We start from the raw sequence: 16,628 nt of genomic DNA, 5'->3' as shown, positions 1-16,628 counted from the left end.
GTGACCTCATACACTGCCCCCCAGTGACCGCATACTCTGCCCCCTAGTGACCGCATACACTGCCCCCCAGTGACCGCATACACTGCCCCCCAGTGACCGCATACACTGCCCCCCAGTGACCGCATACACTGCCCCCCAGTGACCGCATACACTGCCCCCCAGTGACCGCATACACTGCCCCCTAGTGACCGCATACTCTGCCCCCTAGTGACCTCTACACCTCTCCTGCGTCCCTCAGTGCCTCACGCTGACTGGACACGCCCACTGGTGACGTTCTTCCGTCGCTCCCGTCGGCGCTTCCTGCCTGCTGTCAGTCGGGCGGTCTCGTACGTTGTCTCCTTCGGCCGGGCAGTCTTCTCCACACGCCGCACAGGTACGTGCATCCCCGGTGCATCCTGCGCTCGTTATTATTTCCCTTCTCGCTTTGCTCCGGGTCGCGCCTCTTCTACATGTATGTGTCCTTCCTGCCGTGTGTCATCTGCCCCCGTGCGTGTCTGCCGCACATCCCGTCATGCTCCCATTTCTCACACGCGTCTCCGGGTTCACTGCTCCCGACCCTACACCGCGTTACACAAAGCCGCTACGTGTGTATAGTGGTGCTATGAAGGATCTCCTCCGTACACCGCCGGCTCCTGTGCGGGCCGCACTCACTACAAGGCTCAGCAATTACACTTCTGGGCGGCGCCAACGTATTCGCGGCATTCTGTTTCACACATCAATTTTTTTTTTAAATCCGTCAAAATCCGCCGTTGTGCTAATAAAACGGATCCGGCAGATCTTGACGGGTGGCCAAAATTTTGGCGTCCGCCGACATGCCTGAACGGACCATGCAACATTTTTTCGGCGGCCGGATCCGCATTTGACATTGCGCATGCCCGGAGGATTTGCCTCACTCGGAAATTTAACCCTTAACTCTGTTCTGGTGGCGAAAAAATTCTCTCTCTTCAACCCCCCCCCCCAGGCAGCGGTTCCTTTAAAATTCTTCCTTCAACGGAAAATAACGCTCCGGTGACAAACGGATCCGTTGTCCGCCATTTTAACGGATTTTAACTGAAGCAAAAAACTGATGGGTGAAACAGGCCTAATACCTCAATGTAACCAGCATAAAGTACAGGGCTCTGTCCTGCATCAGTGCCTGTAACCCAGAGGACATGGGGTCCCCGTTTTGGGGGGGGTCACGCCGAGGGTCCTCGTCCCGGGGGGGGCACGCCAAGGGTCCTCGTCCCGGGGGGGCCACGCCGTGGGTCCTCGTCCCAGGGGGTGGGTCACGCCGAGCGTCCTCGTCCCGGGGGGTCCTGCTGAGGGTCTGTCCCCGGCTTTTTGACACAGATCTGTCTGAGATGTCACTGTAGCAGATGAGTGACTGATGACGCTGTGCGGCCTCTATATTGGATCCATGACCCATAGCCTCTGTCTGACCTGTATCCGTTAGACTGTTGCGTGTGAGCGCTGCCATGCAGAGGCCTGTGGCACCCATAATTGTATGGGCTGTTGTGTCGGCACACGTTGCTGATCTACCTATGGAACAGGTAATCAGTATCAGATCGGTGGGGGTTTGACTAGCAGCACGCCCACCTGTCAGGTGACTGTCGGCCACAAGCTAAAAGTCATTTTCAACACTGCACAGTGGGTCACTTTAACCACATGACGCTGATGATGGAGATTTTGATGATGCTCGGTGGATTTTTTGTTCCTCCCTTTCCTGCGCTCTGAGGCCTGATTGTGTATATTGGAATATTCCCATTATCGTGATGCAGAGGTGACATTGCCCATCAGTGTCTCCTGTGCTGGGCCGGACGTGGTACCCTGTGTGGCTCCATCACTGGTGTGCTGAGTGGGGCAGTGTTGTCTCTGATTATGGCCCATGTGCTGTAGGGATGAGGCCAGTATCATGGCTTACGCTGCAGGTCTGCCCTCCGGGGCCAGTCGCTGTAGTAAGGGCATGTCTGCTCCATCCCCACAGACCTGACTCCAGGGTTTCTGGGCAGGAGGATCTGTTACCAGCATGATTGCATAGAAATAGATCTGATGAGGCCGGTGTACTTTGTGAATCTATAATCACGATGATGGTGTAATTATTCTTAATGTCCCTCATTCCACTTCTAACATTTGTTATTGACTTCCGCATCTAAAGGGTTATACAGCTTGGCCTGGTCCCATACTGCATCAGTGCAGCTCTAGCAGTGTACCTGCCAGGTACAGAGCGGGGTCAGCTGGCACCCCACATATCCATAAGCGGTTAATGTCTGCAGCTTGTTGTACTACTTTGTGGGGGGTACTGATACTCTGACATGGTGGTTTCTGTAATCCCAATGTGTATTATCATGCTCTCCTGGTTGGCGGGTAGCTAATGAAGCCCCCAATCTTACAAGTGTACCCGCCTCTGCAGAGAGGTCGGCGATGCTAATAGGATACTTTCCATAGACCACAAGATGTCAGTAGGAAGAGTCTATTTAGGAATCCCTACAGATGCAGAGAACCGGTTTCCTCTTGTCCGAGCCGCTCCTAACCAGTTATTCTGGAAAATACCCATTAAAGTGTTAGAGAAGAATCCACACTTGTCATATGACTGATCTTAGGCTTCTGTTGTAGTTTTTGGTGTTGCTTATATAAGGCACCTAAGTGTAATCATTGTCCCCAACATTTTAGAAATGTGGCTTAGCTGGGAACCCAGGGTGCTTGTCATGGCCATACATATGGTCACATAATGCCCATTGCAATAAATGGACACGCGGACCTCTGAGGTGCAGCAGGTCTTTTCAGCTCTGGTTTATAGAGAGGAGTTCCTGATCTGTTAGCCTCCTCTCTACCATCCATGTATGGGCAGAGAGGGATGCTGCCAGGGGTGGCAGGTAGATAGATAAATATATATATTTAAAAGTCCTTCTCACCCCCGCTGAGGGTGGTCTTTGTCCTTTCTCATTCTCGGGTCCTCTACCGGAGGCCTGGGAGTTTGAGGGTTCTGCGCAGGATCTTAATTGTTCCCAGTATTGCGCTTTTCTGAACAGAGTTCATTTGCTGCTCCTGGGATCTGTTGTAGCCATTTTCCCAGCTTATATATAAATATACATATATACCTAAGCTGGGAAAACTTGTTCGTGTTCCCTCTTATTCGGCATGATATAGCTCGTACTGAATGAGCTATAGCGGGTACCCGGCTTCCTGGATCACGCCGGTAGATCAGCGCCGCAGCTGCATGTGTCACAGCACATGTATGGAGAGCCTGTGTGTGGAGCTCTCCATGCTTGTGCTGTGATTGTGACACAGCCGTGACATATGCAGCTGCGGCGCTAATCGACCGGCGTGATCCAGGAAGCCAGGTTCCCTATGCACCATAGCTTGCCGAATAAGAGGGAACCTGATTCACTCAACTGTAATGTAGACCAAATTAGAGTGAATCCACTTGATCCATGTACTTTAGCTACGCCCCAGACTCGTGGCAGAAGACTCCCTGTTTGCATTGGGGGTTAGCAGCTCCTGCACAACGGTGAACACCAGATCAGTTTGGCTTCACTCAGCTAAGCTGAAGACAGGTAATGTGGGTAACCAGTTTTTGACTTTTCAAGTTCATCTGTTTAAAGCGGCTGTCCCAGGAGAAAAAGTGCTGTCTAATCAATAGATAATGAAAAGCTAAGCCTTTCTACAATTGGATGTTTTGTGCAGAGAGAAACTGATGATGGTGGCTGCCCTGCTGTTACCTGTTAAGGCCTCTGTCCCACCACATGGCAGAGATTTAGCTGCTGTTTGTACTGATCCCACAGAAAGATAAGTGACTATTCTCTACTGGTGGCATGGACAGGGGCTGCTCCATGCTTATGACCTTACTCCTCCATGAATGGTTCATGGACAGGGGCTGCTCCATGCTTATGACCTTACTCCTCCATGAATGGTTCATGGACAGGGGCTGCTCCATACTTATGACCTTACTCCTCCATGAATGGTTCATGGACAGGGGCTGCTCCATACTTATGACCTTACTCCTCCATGAATGGTTCATGGACAGGGGCTGCTCCATGCTTATGACCTTACTCCTCCATGAATGGTTCATGGACAGGGGCTGCTCCATGCTTATGACCTAAAGGCCCCGTCACACACAGCGACATCGCTGATTTTGTGACGCCACAGCGATCTCGCCAGAGATATCGCTGTGTGTGACATGTATCAGCGACTGTCCCCCCTGCCGTGTATCGCTGATCGTGCACGATCGTCCTGGGCCGTTTTTTGATCGTTGGTCTCCCGCTGGCCAGCATCGCTGTGTGTGGCAGTGGGAGAGCAACGATAAGCGACGCTGGGAGCTGGTATCCATGGTAAACAGTGGGTAACTTAGAGCCGCTCGGCTCCTGGATACCCGCTGTTTACATTGGAAACCAGGTTGCACGCTGGTCCTGATCGCTGGTGGGTCTGTCTAACTATGTCCCAGCGATCCCATCCACGTCAGATCGTTGGTGGGATCGCTGGGACATTGACGCGCGTAACGGGGCCTTTACTCCTCCATGAATGGAGGTCGCCACACCGTCAAAAGGACGCATGTGGCGGAAAAAGCATACCTGCACTCGGCCTGCGTACCCAATCCTAAAGATAGGGTGCGCAGGTCGCATGCAGCGTCATGTGCCCATAGGCGGAGCTGACCCAAAGAGGCACGGCAGGGGGCGGAGCTTCACTGCGAGCATCCGCTGCGCCTCCAAAAGGTAATGTGAAACTAGCCTAAGTAGTCATGGTTTGTGCTGTAACAGAGAACCATTGAGCTCACCTCAATAAATTACACTAGGGAAGTGAAACAAACTCAGTGGTCAGACATTCACATTTGGCCACGGGGCTCCTTGTACTGCACAGGTGTGACTAACCGAGGTGGGCTCAAACGTCCTTTGCTATAGCACTGCTGCTTAGGTGCATTACCATTTTTTCTCTGCACAGCAACATTATAATTCACCTCTAATTGTGAAAATGCTTAATTTTCACTATCTGTTGATTAGACAGCGCTTTTTGTTTGTGGGACAATGCCGTTAATGCTCAGCACCGTGCTGCAGTCTATTAAGGGTATGTGCACACATTCTTTTGAGAGCTGCGGATTTGTTCCCACGGATTTGTAAAAAAAAAACAGGTAAATCCGCAGGTCAAAAGTCCTGCAACTTACCTGCGGTTTAGCCCTGCGGTTTCACACCTCATAATGGATAAGGTGTGAAACCACAGCGGATTCCGCACAAAGAATTGACATGCTGCGGATTGTAACCCGCAGCAAATCTGCAGCGTGAGCACAGCGTTTTTTGTTTTACCATTGGAAACAATGGTACTGTACAACGCAGCAGAAACTGCTGCGGACCCGCAGAGCCTGAAACGCTGCGGATCCACAGCAGAATCCGCACCGTGTGCACTGTGCACAAACCCTAAAGGGGATTCTCAGGGTTAAGGTATTGATGACCTGTCAGTATCTTATTGGTGGTGGTCCGACACCCCCACCGTTTAGCTTCAGTAGAGGCTGAACGGAGCCAAACCGCACAGCTTTGATCACTGTGGAAGAGCCATTGCCATGCACTGCAGCTCAGCTCTTATTCATTTCAATAGGAGACAAGCTGCAATACCTCTAGACAGCCACTGAATGGAGCTGTGCTATTCAGCACCGTTAACTGTATCTGGCCTCTGCTGGTGATGGGTCATCAGTATCAGATTTAGGATGCGCTGTCACCATAGTGAACCTGGGGAACCCCGTTTACAGAGTTTTTTCCCCATATTGTCTTTTAATGGCTGAGGCAGGAGTAAACCCTTTAGCTCCCACCACACGTGTGTCTATGAAATCAGCAGAGTGATGTATGTCCCCTACAAATGACTTTATTGACCAAATCTGTGTGCAAAGAAATCCCAGCATACATTGGTTTCCTCTGTACATCTGGTGAGGCGCGCGTTCAAGTGTAACCACCAGATGCCGCATGGCGCCACAGTATAGGATCCGACATTACGGACACATTACAGTGCTGTAACATAGGGAGCAGTAAATGATTAATAGAACGGATTGTTGTGGATGACAAGTGAGAATAATATCATGGCACTTTTCTGGATGAATCTGAGGTTTTTTTTCTGCGCTCATGTGAGCCTGCCCTGCGTGACTCTCCAGATCTGAGCCAACAAAGAACATAATGACTGGTCATTCACCCGCCATGACGGGGCCTGGTTGTGGCATAATGGCGCTGTGTGGAGTGGGGGTCGTCACCTTGGTGACGTGACTGAGAATGGCTGCAGGGTTTCCCACTGAGAGGAGACCTTTGTTTCCTTTCTGCTGTGGTTGTCCCGGAGGAGCAGCATGAGTTGGAGCTCACGTCTGCCTTTAGCCTTCGGTGCTCTGTCCTTCATGGAGGCTCAAGGTCACAGGTTCTTGTTTTCCTTACCTGTGACTGCAGATCCGGGCCCTCAGATACAATCTCATCTGGTGGCAGCTAGTTTCTCCGCGGTAGCCAGGTGTGGCTGGAGCAAGTCTGGAGATTTCCACTCATTAATAGAAACCACAAATATTCTGTCACAGGACGCGGTGACAGGCGGTGTTCAGCCGCCTGATGTCGGCCTCTTCTGCTTTTCAGTCGTGTGGTTATTTTCTGTGAAGTGGAATTTTACTGGTACATTGCGCTGCTTACTAAAGAGCTGGATTACATCAATGTGTCATCCATTTTGTTCTCCCACACGGCCATTAACTTGCATTGATCTATTTGAGCCACAACTTTTTTTTTTTTCTTTGAACAGAGTTTTGTGAAGAGAAGCCTCATTTATCTATCCACAAAAATAATGGCGAGCAAAAGTACAAAAAAATATTTGTGAAAGAACCCCAACAGGGGCTGTCCAGGCTACACATTGCGGTGCGCATGGTGTCGGTGAGAGCAGGCAGTCACATGACCGCACGTGTATGATTTGCATACTTCCAGTCACATTCCTACTAGACGTGTCTGCCTGGCTACTCTTGATACAAGAGAAAATGGAGAAACCGATCACCTCTAGTGAGCACATAGTCACATGCAGGGCTGTGGAGTCGGTGCTCATTTTGGTGGAGTCGGTATAAAATGGACTATATGGATATATAATAAATTGGGTATAGTAGTTCAATGCAGAATGTGCTGAATATTTTTTCATAGGAATTTGGGAAAGTTATGAAATGTGCTATAAATGGCTGTTCTATTCCTGATCTAAGGCTACATTCACACACAGCGTTTTTGCTGCGTTTTTTGAGGATACGTTTTTCAGCTCCAAAAGCCGATCAGCTTTTTAAAAAACCGCATCACCTGAAAGGTTTTTGAGCTCATAGATAATGTTTTCAATAGCAAAAGCAGATTAGAAAAACGCCGCACAAACTGACATGCTCATTCAGCCCAAAAACGAATCCTCACAAAACAATGTGTCTGAATGTCATATCTTGAAACCCATTGACTTTGCTGGGATGCCCAGAGTCACTGCATTTTACTGCAAAAAACAGATCCGCAAAAATGCGGTGTGTGAATCATGGCCGTAGCCAGCGAGGGGCGGGGGGGGCAGCTGCCCCCCCCCCCCCAGAAGCAGGGACACGCACCTATCAAAACTGGTATGCTGCAGTGCTCCAGTCCTGCACCGGCTCCAGACTGCAGGGGGCAATCTCCCCTCCTCTGTCCTGTCTTCTGCCATCTTCACCAGAGAGAGGAGGGGGACGGGTGCCTGCCCTGCACAGGATCCGATTCCTGGTCCCCGAGCTGGAGAAAGTGAGAAAGTTGTGCACACGCTGCAGCTGGCAATAGGGACATGCTGGAAATCTGATTGGAAAAGTGAGGAAATTGGTTATTGCCGCCAGAACCCCTAAAATTGATTCCATCTTGAAGAGACGTGCTGGGAAAGGGGCAATTGTCGATCAAGCCACTCAGTGGGACAGCACTTATTTAATGATTGAGCGATTGCTTGAACTAAAACCGTTTCTTGTAGATATGGCAAACCTTCAGGTAACCCTAAATGAAGGTCAATGGACACAGGTGGCTGAATTAAAGGAATTGCCTAATCACCCATTTACAGTGACTGCAAAGCTACAAGCTGAGGATTTAACTCTTGGCATTTTCATAAGGGAGTGGAAGAACTTGCTATTTTGCCTGTCCCAAAGAGGAGATTTAATCGCAGATGGCATTTCTGCTTCAATGAAACGGAGACAGACATAGCTATTGGAAAATAACATTTTTCTGGCAGCTGTTTATGTGGACCCAAGTCATCGTATATTGCTTGATGATCAACAGCTTAGTAAAGGAAAGAAGCTCTGACTGAGGTAGCAGTTAGGATGAGTGGCCTACAGGAGGACTGCCAGGCGCAAGAGGACTCGGGGCCTGACAGTCCTACTGCTGCCATATCTTCATCCTCATCAGATGAGGAGTTTGACTTTGACAAGTACTTGGATGACATGGAGCAGGCAAAGCGTTGCCACAAGGAAAAAGGTTTCACTCCGGCTCCTATAGCAAGCAGATTGACCATATTTCAGCAAAATGTTTCACTTTCTCTCAAAGAAGTAGAAAAATTCAACCGTTCATCAAAACTGACTGTGCATGAGGCAATTCCTTTATACCCGGAAATTGTTAGAGATGTTGCCCATTTGGTTACGGCTTTGCCTCCAACCCAAGTTAGTGTAGAGAGGTTGTTCTCTAGCCTTAAAATTGTTAGGTCAGACTTGAGGTCATCTATGAAGGATGATCTGATGGATCTTAGAACAGATTTATAGACCGCACAAATGTTATTTAGTATGTTTTTGTTGAAAACTGTTTTTGCCACTTACATAGTTTATTACATAGTGTGATATATACCGTATATACTCGAGTATAAGCTGACCCCCCCCCCCCCTAATTTTGACACAAAAAACTGTGAAAACTTATTGACTGAAGTATAAGCCTAGGGTGGGAAATGCTCCATAGATTATTCCCCCATATACTGCCCCCATAAGAAGCTCCATAGATTGTTCTCCCATATACTGCCCCCATTAGAAGCTCTATAGATTGTTCCCCCATATACTGCCCCCATTAGAAGCTCTATAGATTGTTCCCCCATGTGCTGCCCCCATTAGAAGCTCCTTAAGATTATTTCCCCATGTGCTGCCGCTGCTGCAGTATGTAAAAATAAAAAAAAATGACATACTCACCTCTCCGTCGCTGGGTGTCAGATACTCACCTGTGCTGCGTCCATGGCTGCTCACCGCTATCTGCCACATCATCAGTCAGTGACGTTCAGACTGCAGGGGGCGCGGCGCGCACTAATCACGTCACCGCGCCCTCTGCTGTCTGAAGTCACTGACCGATGACAGACAGCAGCAAGCAGCCATGGACGCAGGACAGGTGAGTATCGCTATACTTACCCGTCCTGACGCTGTGTCTTGAGCCCCCAGCTTCTCCGCGCTCTCTCTTCCTGCCTTCAGCGGTCATGTGATACCGCTCATTAAAACTCATGAATATGCGCATATTCATGAGTTTTAATGAGCGGCACCACGTGACCGCTGAAGGCAGGAAGAGAGAGCACGGGGAGAAGCTGGGGGCTCAAGAGACAGCGTCAGGACGGGTAAGTATGACCTGACACCCCCGCCCCCCCCCTCCCCCTCTGACCCCCCGGTGTATACGACTCGAATATAAGCCGAGAGGGGGACTTTCAGCCCAAAAAAACGGGCTGAAAATCTCGGCTTATATTCGAGTATATACGGTATATATTCGATATTACATAGTGTATTACATATTTACAATTTATTACAGATTTTTGTGTTCTAAAGTTGTATTCCTAGTCGCCGGTTTGGCTTACCGACTCCACAGCCCTGGTCACATGTACGCAGAACGCACACTTCAGGTCATGAGGCCACCTGCATTTGCTGGCAATAGCGGTGAATCCTGACAGCGTGCACCACATACTGTCAAGGATGAAAGTCTGGAGACTTTACTCAGAGGACGGAACAACGCCTTTAATCTGTGCAGAAACGTGGCAGCAAAATAAAGCACAACATGATGTTTGTTATGCTGGGGCGTGCCAAGTCCTTGAGACCTGTCCCTGCTCCTTTTGATTACGGAGACTCTCGCACCAGGATTTTGCCACCTAATCCGAGAGCAGTGCAATGTAGAGACAAGAGACCCTGATTCCAGTGATGTCACTTTCTGGGTTGCTTGCTGCAGTTCTGATAATCTGCTGGTAAAACAGTACTTCTATCACTAGAGGACAAGTAAACCTGCAGCCAGGTTGTCCTCCTTTCTCATGATTTCTGTATAACCCCTCCCCACCTCTGATTGCCAGCTTTCTTTGTATACTGTGCATGTGCATAGGCAGAAAGCTGCCAATCATTTGGGGTGGGTGGTGTTATACAGAGCTCGGCATTCTGAGAACTGCTCAGTCCGCAGCAGATAAAACAGCAATTTTATCAAAACTATAGCAAGGAACCCAGTGACACATTGCTTGAGTCGGGGCCTCTGCCCCTACATCGTGCTGGTGAAATATTCACTTTTAGTGAGGATATTAAAGGAAAAGCTCTTGCGTATTAAAGAGATCCACACATCAGGACAACCTCTGCCCACATCCCCCCCTGAGTATTGCTGTTATTACTGGGGATTTCAGAAACCATGCTTTATTTATTTATATTTTTTTTTTTTTTTTTTTTTTTTTTTTTTTTAAGACAACCTCAAAAATTTCGAATAGACTGGAAATGACGTTTTGGCTGTGTGCACACAGATTTGGTGCGTTTTTTTTTTTTTTTACCTTGCAGATTTTCTAGATAACCCTGAAGCAGTCCTGATCCCTCTCCTCTCCTAGTGCGCAACCCCCACTCCACAAACTCGCTCATCCTCGCAGAAATCTCAAACACCTCAATTTACACTCACTCTTGGAGTCCCTCCCTCTTACAGACATAGCTTCCTTCCATGACACAGGTGCTCCTGACACTTTTTATAACACCACAATAGCATTAATACTTGATTCGGCCGCCCCCCTCACGCAGAGCAAAACTCGTACAAACAACAGACAGCCCTGGCTGACCAGCCTGACCAAAGAACTGAGATGGGCTTCCAGGGCCGCTGAGCGGAGATGGAAGAGATCCCGCTCTGCTGAGCACTTTATCGCATATAAGAAGTCCCTTACCAGCTTCAAGTCCACGCTTACTGCCGCAAAACAAACCTACTTCTCATCTCTCATATCCTCCCTGTCTCACAACCCCAAACAACTCTTCAACACTTTCAACTCTCTTCTCCGTCCCCCAGCACCTCCTCCCTCTCCTCTCATTTCTGCTGAAGACTCTGCCTTCTTCTTTAAGCAGAAGATCGATAACATTAGAGAAAGCTTTGCCCCCCCTTGACTGCTCAGCCTTGTTGTTCCAAAACCAGCTTCACCACCATGACAGATGATCAGCTCTCCACCCTTCTGTCAAGATCACATCTCACCACTTGCACGCTTGACCCAGTCCCGTCCCACCTCATCCCTAACCTCGCCAAAGTCTCCATCCCAACCCTAACACACCTCTTCAACCTCTCACTTACAAACGGTGTCTTCCTCTCATCCTTCAAACATGCCTCAATCACACCCATCCTCAAAAAACCCTCCCTCGACCCACCCTAGCTATCGCTCGATATACCTTCTCCCTTATGCCTCAAAACTACTGGATCAGCATGTCTATCTTGAACTGTCCTCCCACCTCTCCTCCTGCTCCCTCTTTGACCGCTTACGATCTGGCTTCCGACCGCATCACTCAACTGAAACTGCCTGAACTAAAGTCACCAACGACCTACTAACCGCTAAGAGCAAGCGACACTACTCTGTCCTCCTTCTCTTGCACCTGTCTTCTGCCTTTGACACTGTGGACCATTCCCTCCTGTTACAGATTCTCTCATGTCTTGACATCACAGACTTCACCCTCTCTTGGATTTCGTCATATCTAACAGACCAGACATTCAGTGTCTCCCTCTTCCACACCACCTCCTCGCCTGGTCCCCTGTCTGTCGGTGTTCCCCAAGGCTCAGTTCTAGGACCCCTACTCTTCTCCATCTACACCTTTGGCCTGGGACAGCTCCTGAAAACTCACGGTTTACAATATATATACGCTGATGACACGCAGATCTACCTACCTGGACCTGACCACTTCCTTACTGACCAAAATCCCACAATGTCTGTCTGTTATTTCATCTTTTCTGCTCGCTTTCTAAAACTGAACATGGACAAAACAGAATTCAGCATCTTTCCCCCATCTCACTCTATCCCTCCACCAGACCTATCCATCAATGTCTGCTCACTTTCCCTAGTCCCTTTCATTCGGTGATCCTTGACTTTGCCCTCTCTTTCAAGCCACATATCTAAGCCCTTGCCTCCTTCTGCCAATTCCAACTCCGAAAACATTTCCTGGATCCATACATTCCTTGACCATGAATCCACAAAAAACACTAGTGCACGCCCTTATAAACTCCCGCCTCGACTACTGCAACCTCCTGCTCTCTGGTCTCCCCACTAGCACTCTGGCACCACTCCAATCCATCCTAAACTCTGCTGCCCGACTAATCCACCTGTCTCCCGGTTATTTCCCAGCCTCTCCTCTCTGCCAGGCTCTTCATTGGCTTCCTATTGCCCAGAGGCTTCAGTTCAAAACAGTTACAATGACATACAAAGCCATTCATAACTTTTCTCCTCCATACATCTGTGACATGGTCTCCCGGGACCTACCTACACGCAACCTTCGATCCTCTCAAGATCACCTCCTCTGCTCCCTTCTCATCTTTCTCCCACAACCACATACAAGACTTCTCCCGTGCTTCCCCCATACTCTGGGACTCTCTACCCCAACACATCAGGCTCTCGCCTACCACAGAAACCTTCAAAAGGAACCTGAAGACCCACCTCTTCCAACAAGCCTACAACCTGTAGCGATCCTCAGTCTGCTGAACCGCCGCACAACCAACACTACCCTTCTCCTAGTGTATCCTCACTCATCCCTGTAGACTGTGAGCCCTCGCGGGCAGGGTCTTCTCTTCTGTACTCTTGTGTGCCTTGTTTTGCTCATGTTTATTGTACTTGTCTATATTTACCCTGATCACATGTAAAGCGCCATGGAGTAAATGGCGCTATAAAAATGTATATTAATAATAACAATGCCAGCGAAGTGAGTGAGAAGCCGAGAATGTCCGGCACGTTGCAGATGAGGTGCAGAAAGCAATCTGCAGTGTGTCAGTTCTCTGTGCGGTTTTCACCATTGACTTCACTCAAATCAATCAAAACCACATGTTTTTTTTTCAGCAAGAGCTGCAGAACTTTGACTCCCACGTGCTAAAACGCCTTACCAGTAATCCTGCTGGGATACCCGCAGCTTTCCAGAGCCCTTTAGGGTGTGTGCACACGCTGCGGATTCTGCTGCGGATCCGCAGCGGATTTGGCCTCTGCGGGTCCGCAGCAGTTTTTGCTGCGGTGTACAGTACCATTATTCCCTATGGGAATAAAAAACCGCAGTGCAGACGGTGCGGATTTTTTCACGTGGTTTTCCTGCGGATTCTTTCTGCGGATTCCGCAGCGGTTTGCCATCTCCTCCATTGTGGAGATGAAAAACCGCAGAGCAATCCGCAGGTAAAACCGCAGGTCTTTTGACCTGCTGATTTACCTGCGGATTTTACAAAATCCGCGCGGCCAAATCCGCACCACAATCCGCAGCGTGTGCACACAGCCTTATTCTATCGCATCGCCCATGAAGGTGTGCACGTTATTCCCCCATGACCTAATGTCTGCCGTACTGCCCCTTGTGGAGGGAGCTGGCTCACCACAGGCACCGCTGCCGTGACTAATGCCGCCTGCACAATCCCAGAGTCACTGGGTTTGGGACTAACATTCCTCCAGCACATAACTTTACTGATGGGAGTTTATTTTTCTTTTTAGGTTCCACCTCTATTACATTTTGAGATATTACGGTTTGATAACCTCACAGGAATGCATTTATGATTAGTGTGTCCCAGAATTTAACTTCTGCTCAGTTATTTTCATCTGTTCTTTAAAGGTAAGTGCTTCAGTTATTTTTCTTTTCTCTGTAAAACACGTACTGTTTTGTGCCAGTTTGTTATAAACCAGGAGAAGCAGATTAACATGGAGGATGCATTCCCAGGTCTTGATGGTGGCCACCAGCAGTCTCTCAGCTGGAACTTTCACTAGCCATGGAGTATATTCTAAGAGTGGATTTTTTTAAAAATGTATTTTTTATGGTTTGGAGACCACATGGACATGTTGCTACTCCCAAAGGCCACAGTAAATCCCATCTGTGACATTTACGGATAAATGTTGATTACCACCTCCTAAAAAAAGGTAGATGGGTGCAGGTGCAAATCTGCTTGACTGCAGTGCAAAAGCAAGCACATGCCTTGGAGGTAGCAGGCCTTCTATGGGAGTAACTGAGATGACAGATGCATTACCCAAGGATTCAACACACGTACCAGATACGTAATCCTAGTCATGTAGCGCCCCCTTGTCTTCTATTGTCTCGACCCCAGCTGTATAAGCATATATAATGCATGGGCTCGTTGCCCTTGTGATCCTCATTTCTGGACTGGTATATTTCTGTTATTGTGGGCCAGAAACCCCTAAGCTGCTGGGCAGTTCCCAGCCATTCTCTTTCATTGAATGTTGCTTCTTATCCTGAGTGGTGTCCCAGTACTACACATGCTATAACATGCATACTCTTAAGGGCAGTTATAATGGGAGGGCAGCCCCCCAAAAAAGATAGATTGCTCTTTGTAAGAATCAAAATAATAATCTTGTAGTTAAAGTGACTAACGAAGATAAAATAAGTGATGCTACAAGGAAAGCTTACCAGACTGTGTTGGTCTCCATCAGGCATGGTATAACAAAGCATCTAAAGAAACACCGCTATATACACAAAAAGAGCAGAGGCTAGGAATAATAAATGGACATTTATAAACTAAATTGCTGAGAGCGAAATCCCTCATTAGCTTCGATTATCGGTGTGAACGTTTTATTGTCCCAATATCCATGTAAGGTCAGAGGACTGGTGCCCTCACTGTCTCTGAAGCAGATTCCTCAGATTTTGTAGTAAGTCATGAATCCTTGTGACACATTTAGTCCTGTGTGGAGGGCATCTAAGTCATAAATTTATGTTCGCAGACCCTTTGGTGTTTTTGTGATCTGAACTTGACTATGTCCTGGACCACAGGAATGTTTGTTCACAGTTAAATGGGTTTTTGCCTGTAATCATGTGGCGATGAGACCTCATCCTTGCTCTGTTTCTGTCCTGTTTCTACAACATGGAGAACCTGCTGTAAGACAAAAAAAAACCCCATAATCTCTGTAGTCTCGTATGACTTGTAACAGAGAGAAAAGATGGAGGGGACAGCAAGAGCCAAAGAGGAGAGATCCAGCTGACAGCAGTATAGTGAGAGCCAAGAACAAAGGGCAAGATGGCTGCAGTGTATTGCATTCATGTGTATAAGAGCAAAGCTGCTTTTTTCAGCGAGGGGCTTTACGAAGTGAACGGAGCGGTGCTGTCCTGGCTTAGTTCACTGCTTACATCTCGCCAGAGCAGAAAACCAGTGATCGATCAATTGTGTTAGACTGCCACTGATTTGCAAATAATGAGAGAACCCAAAGAATTGTCATGAATATCATAAGGCCGACAGCTCATGTAAGGCCCAAGGTGTGTCCAAGGGGCCTTTTGCTCTGCATTACTCTGCCCCGGAATTCTGCAGGCAGCATGAGCCTCCGCAGGGCCAGGCTGCAGCACCTCTGAAATCGGGCATTTTTCCCTCTCTCTGTGCTCCTTTCCCAATGGTTATACTATGAATTTTATTGTGTACAGTGAATCATCATTTCAGATTTTTGTTCCAAACTAACAATAAGGCACATCTGTTTTACAGCCCCAGACTGTAAAAAATGGTTCCAAACGGCTATCTCAGTTTTGAGGATGAGCAGTTTATAGAATCATCAGTAGCCAAATTGAACGCCTTACGGAAAAGTGGACAATTTTGCGATGTGAAGCTCCAGGTATTTCCATATACTATATTACAAGACGTCTAGCGTATAGCTTATATAACTACTAGTGATGAGCGAAACGCGATAAGATAACGTGTTCACCGAGTGTCTTGGGCGTGCTCGGATATTATGTTCCAGTCCCTGCCGCTGCATGTTCTTCAGCTGTTATACAGCTGCAACCCATCGGGGATTCCCTAACAAACAGTCAATCCCCAAATGTGATGCAGCGGTTTAACAGCTGCAAAACCTGCAGGGGCTGGGACATAACCGAGCACGCCCAAGATACTCGGAGAACACCTGAGCGTGCTCTATACTAACTCATTATCCGAGCACGTCCGCTCATCACTAATAACCACATCTCTATACCACTCCATTTTTTTCCTTTCATATGATATCAGTGCAGTTTTCTGTGCCCTTTGTCGCACCCTGCCAGTTGGTGCAATGCTCAGGCCTCAATTTTCAGCACTTCTATACACAGCACAAAAATACCTTTGGAGTATGGCTTGCAAACAGTTCACAGAAAGAGACCCCAATGAACTATATAAAAAGTAATTTTTATTAATCTAAAATTACTGGTGCACACACAACCTTTGGAGCGGGGTCGCCAATCTCGTCATTTGGTTCACTAGGGTGCCAACTTCCGCTGACAGGCTGGGTCAGGACAGGGAGTG

General features: G+C 48.2%; 1 protein-coding gene across 2 annotated transcripts in view; it reads left to right on the top strand.

The window, feature by feature from the left end:
• Window positions 1-241: 241 nt before the first annotated feature.
• The window catches only part of IVNS1ABP (influenza virus NS1A binding protein), a 51,611-nt gene continuing 35,224 nt past the window's right edge, over window positions 242-16,628 (top strand). For both annotated transcript variants that reach the window (XM_073582897.1, XM_073582896.1), the window contains exons 1-3: window positions 242-373; window positions 13,858-13,975; window positions 15,843-15,969. In XM_073582897.1, coding sequence (XP_073438998.1) covers window positions 15,859-15,969 — 111 coding nt within the window. In that variant the 5' untranslated portion in view covers window positions 242-373; window positions 13,858-13,975; window positions 15,843-15,858. The remainder of the gene's footprint in view (window positions 374-13,857; window positions 13,976-15,842; window positions 15,970-16,628) is intronic.

The sequence above is a fragment of the Dendrobates tinctorius genome, unplaced genomic scaffold, assembly GCF_039654945.1.
Source record: "Dendrobates tinctorius isolate UK_male_01 unplaced genomic scaffold, ASM3965494v1 ptg000074l, whole genome shotgun sequence".
NCBI classification, from domain to species: domain Eukaryota; kingdom Metazoa; phylum Chordata; class Amphibia; order Anura; family Dendrobatidae; genus Dendrobates; species Dendrobates tinctorius.
The sequence above is the reverse complement of the archived record's forward strand: the minus strand, read 5'-3'. Positions and strand labels throughout refer to the sequence as shown.